Here is a 2,066-nt window from a genome sequence, read left to right on the forward strand (position 1 = left end):
ATTTGATGCACCTGTTGTAAATGAAAGAACATGTTATGTCCCGTCAATCCCTTTCTTTACTTTATCTTTTGTAAACTGAACCATTTTTCATGATTATTAATCACATGATTTAATGCATTGTATGTTTCTGAGTTAGTCCGTTTAGTTTTCCCAGACAAAAGCATTGTTATTATCATGTAATTTTTAACTCAAGCTATTAGACTGAATCACAATTCAGATAGGATAAAACTTTATTTGTGGTATATAAAGTAGGAAATGGTGAGTGCATTTATATCTAATGAACTGAAATATTGATAATTAAGTATCGACATACAATCTCACAGACTACAGTATCATGTAAAAATACAGTTTGGGAGTTGCTGACACTGATTCCATCCTCTCCACCCATTAAATGTTGCATTTTAGGTATCATAGAAAATGTTCCCTTGTTGAGTGGTATTTACACATGTTTTGTCATTTACATGTGTAGCCATAAGTCTTTGTAAAATCTTTCTTCTGCATGTATCGCCCACCTTGTTGCTGCTTCCTCAGGCTGAGACGAGTAACTTCTGGTTTGTCTTATTCTGTATCCTCTCTCTGCTGGATTTTCTGCAGGTTTTCCTCTCCTTCTGACCACCGACACTCCTGAAAAAGAAGATGTTACATGTAGACTCGAGGATTTTCTGTATTTAGAGAACCCACGTGAAGGATGACGGACTTAAAATGTTAATTAATCACCTGCCTGTCTGACTGATTAATACCTCTACCTAGTCACAGCCTTGGCAACAAGATAAGCGAGTTCAGCCATGTTAAGGACCATGCAGATAGAGGAGGAGGTGGCCATGAAAATGGTAAAGATGGTTTTCTCGGTCGGGCGTGAGATGAAGCAGTCCACCAGGTTGGGACACGGCCACTGGTCACACTGCACCAGCCGTGGCATCTGGAAACCATCGTACACCACGTACAGAGCATACCTGGAGGGACAAAGACAAATGCTGTGTCGAGACAGATCACACCAAACCAGCAATAGGGCACACACACACACACACACACACACACACACACACACACACACACAAATCCTACATGAAGCCTCCTTCAAACAGCAGCCTGAACACCAGGCTGCAGGCGTACGTCCACCAGAGGGCGCCAGCTATTGGGAGTCTCCGTTTCTTTATGGTCTCCAGCTCTTCCTCCTGACCTTTGTTGCTGAGGAAACCAGCTCTGCCAGAACCCTGCAGCACAAGAGGAAATGACATGATAAAAAAGAGAAAAGACAAGATACGATAAAACATGACATGATAAAAGATATTGTGACGAGATAAAGATCGGCATGATAAAATAAAGCAAGACATGACACGATAAAACATGACGTGACAAGATAACGCAAGACCAGGTAAAGCAAGATGTGACATGACAAGATAAACGAAGACACGGCATGACATTTTAAAGTATGACATTACGACATAAAGCAAGATATTAAAAGATAAAGCATGGCATGACACGATAAAGGGAGACATGATGTGTTTAAAGCATGAAAAGACAAGGTAAAGCAAGACATAACATCAAATGTTAAAGTATGACATGACAAGTTTAAGTACATTTTATGATGTGATAAAGCATGATATGATGAAACAACAAATAATGTGTATTTACATATACTTTTTCAACTCAAAATTACAAGAAAAAATAAAAATAAATTAAAAAAAGACGTAAAAGTATATTTTTAAAAAATCAAAAACCTAAAAATTATTTTTTAAAATGAAAAAAAAACCCCAACTGTAAATGTTTATCAAAAAAGTTGGCATTTAAATTTCTATAATTGACTAATCAACTAATTATTGCAGCTGTACTTGTAAAAACTGTAGTTTGTTAATTTAATTTATTACAAAAGATCAGATTTTTCAAACTCTGTTCTGATGCAAAACTCTGTTCTGATGTAAAGTAAAGCTTTCAGATAAATGTAGTGAAGTATAAAGTACAATATTTCCCTCTGAAATGTAGTGGGGTAAAAGTGAAAAGAAAATACTCAAGTAAAATACAAGTACCTCACAGATTGTGATACATGTGACGAGCAAGTATTCGTC

General features: G+C 36.7%; 1 protein-coding gene across 1 annotated transcript; it reads right to left on the minus strand.

The window, feature by feature from the left end:
• Window positions 1-244: 244 nt before the first annotated feature.
• Window positions 245-1,214, minus strand: LOC121966749 (gap junction beta-6 protein-like; the record flags this gene model as incomplete). Its single annotated transcript, XM_042516817.1, has 3 exons — window positions 245-624; window positions 747-953; window positions 1,066-1,214. Coding segments are annotated over 3 exons (453 nt in total), but the record flags the coding sequence as incomplete, so codon positions are not given.
• Between the last annotated feature and the right edge of the window lie 852 nt (window positions 1,215-2,066).

This window comes from Plectropomus leopardus, unplaced genomic scaffold (genome assembly GCF_008729295.1).
Source record: "Plectropomus leopardus isolate mb unplaced genomic scaffold, YSFRI_Pleo_2.0 unplaced_scaffold25769, whole genome shotgun sequence".
NCBI classification, from domain to species: Eukaryota; Metazoa; Chordata; class Actinopteri; order Perciformes; family Serranidae; genus Plectropomus; species Plectropomus leopardus.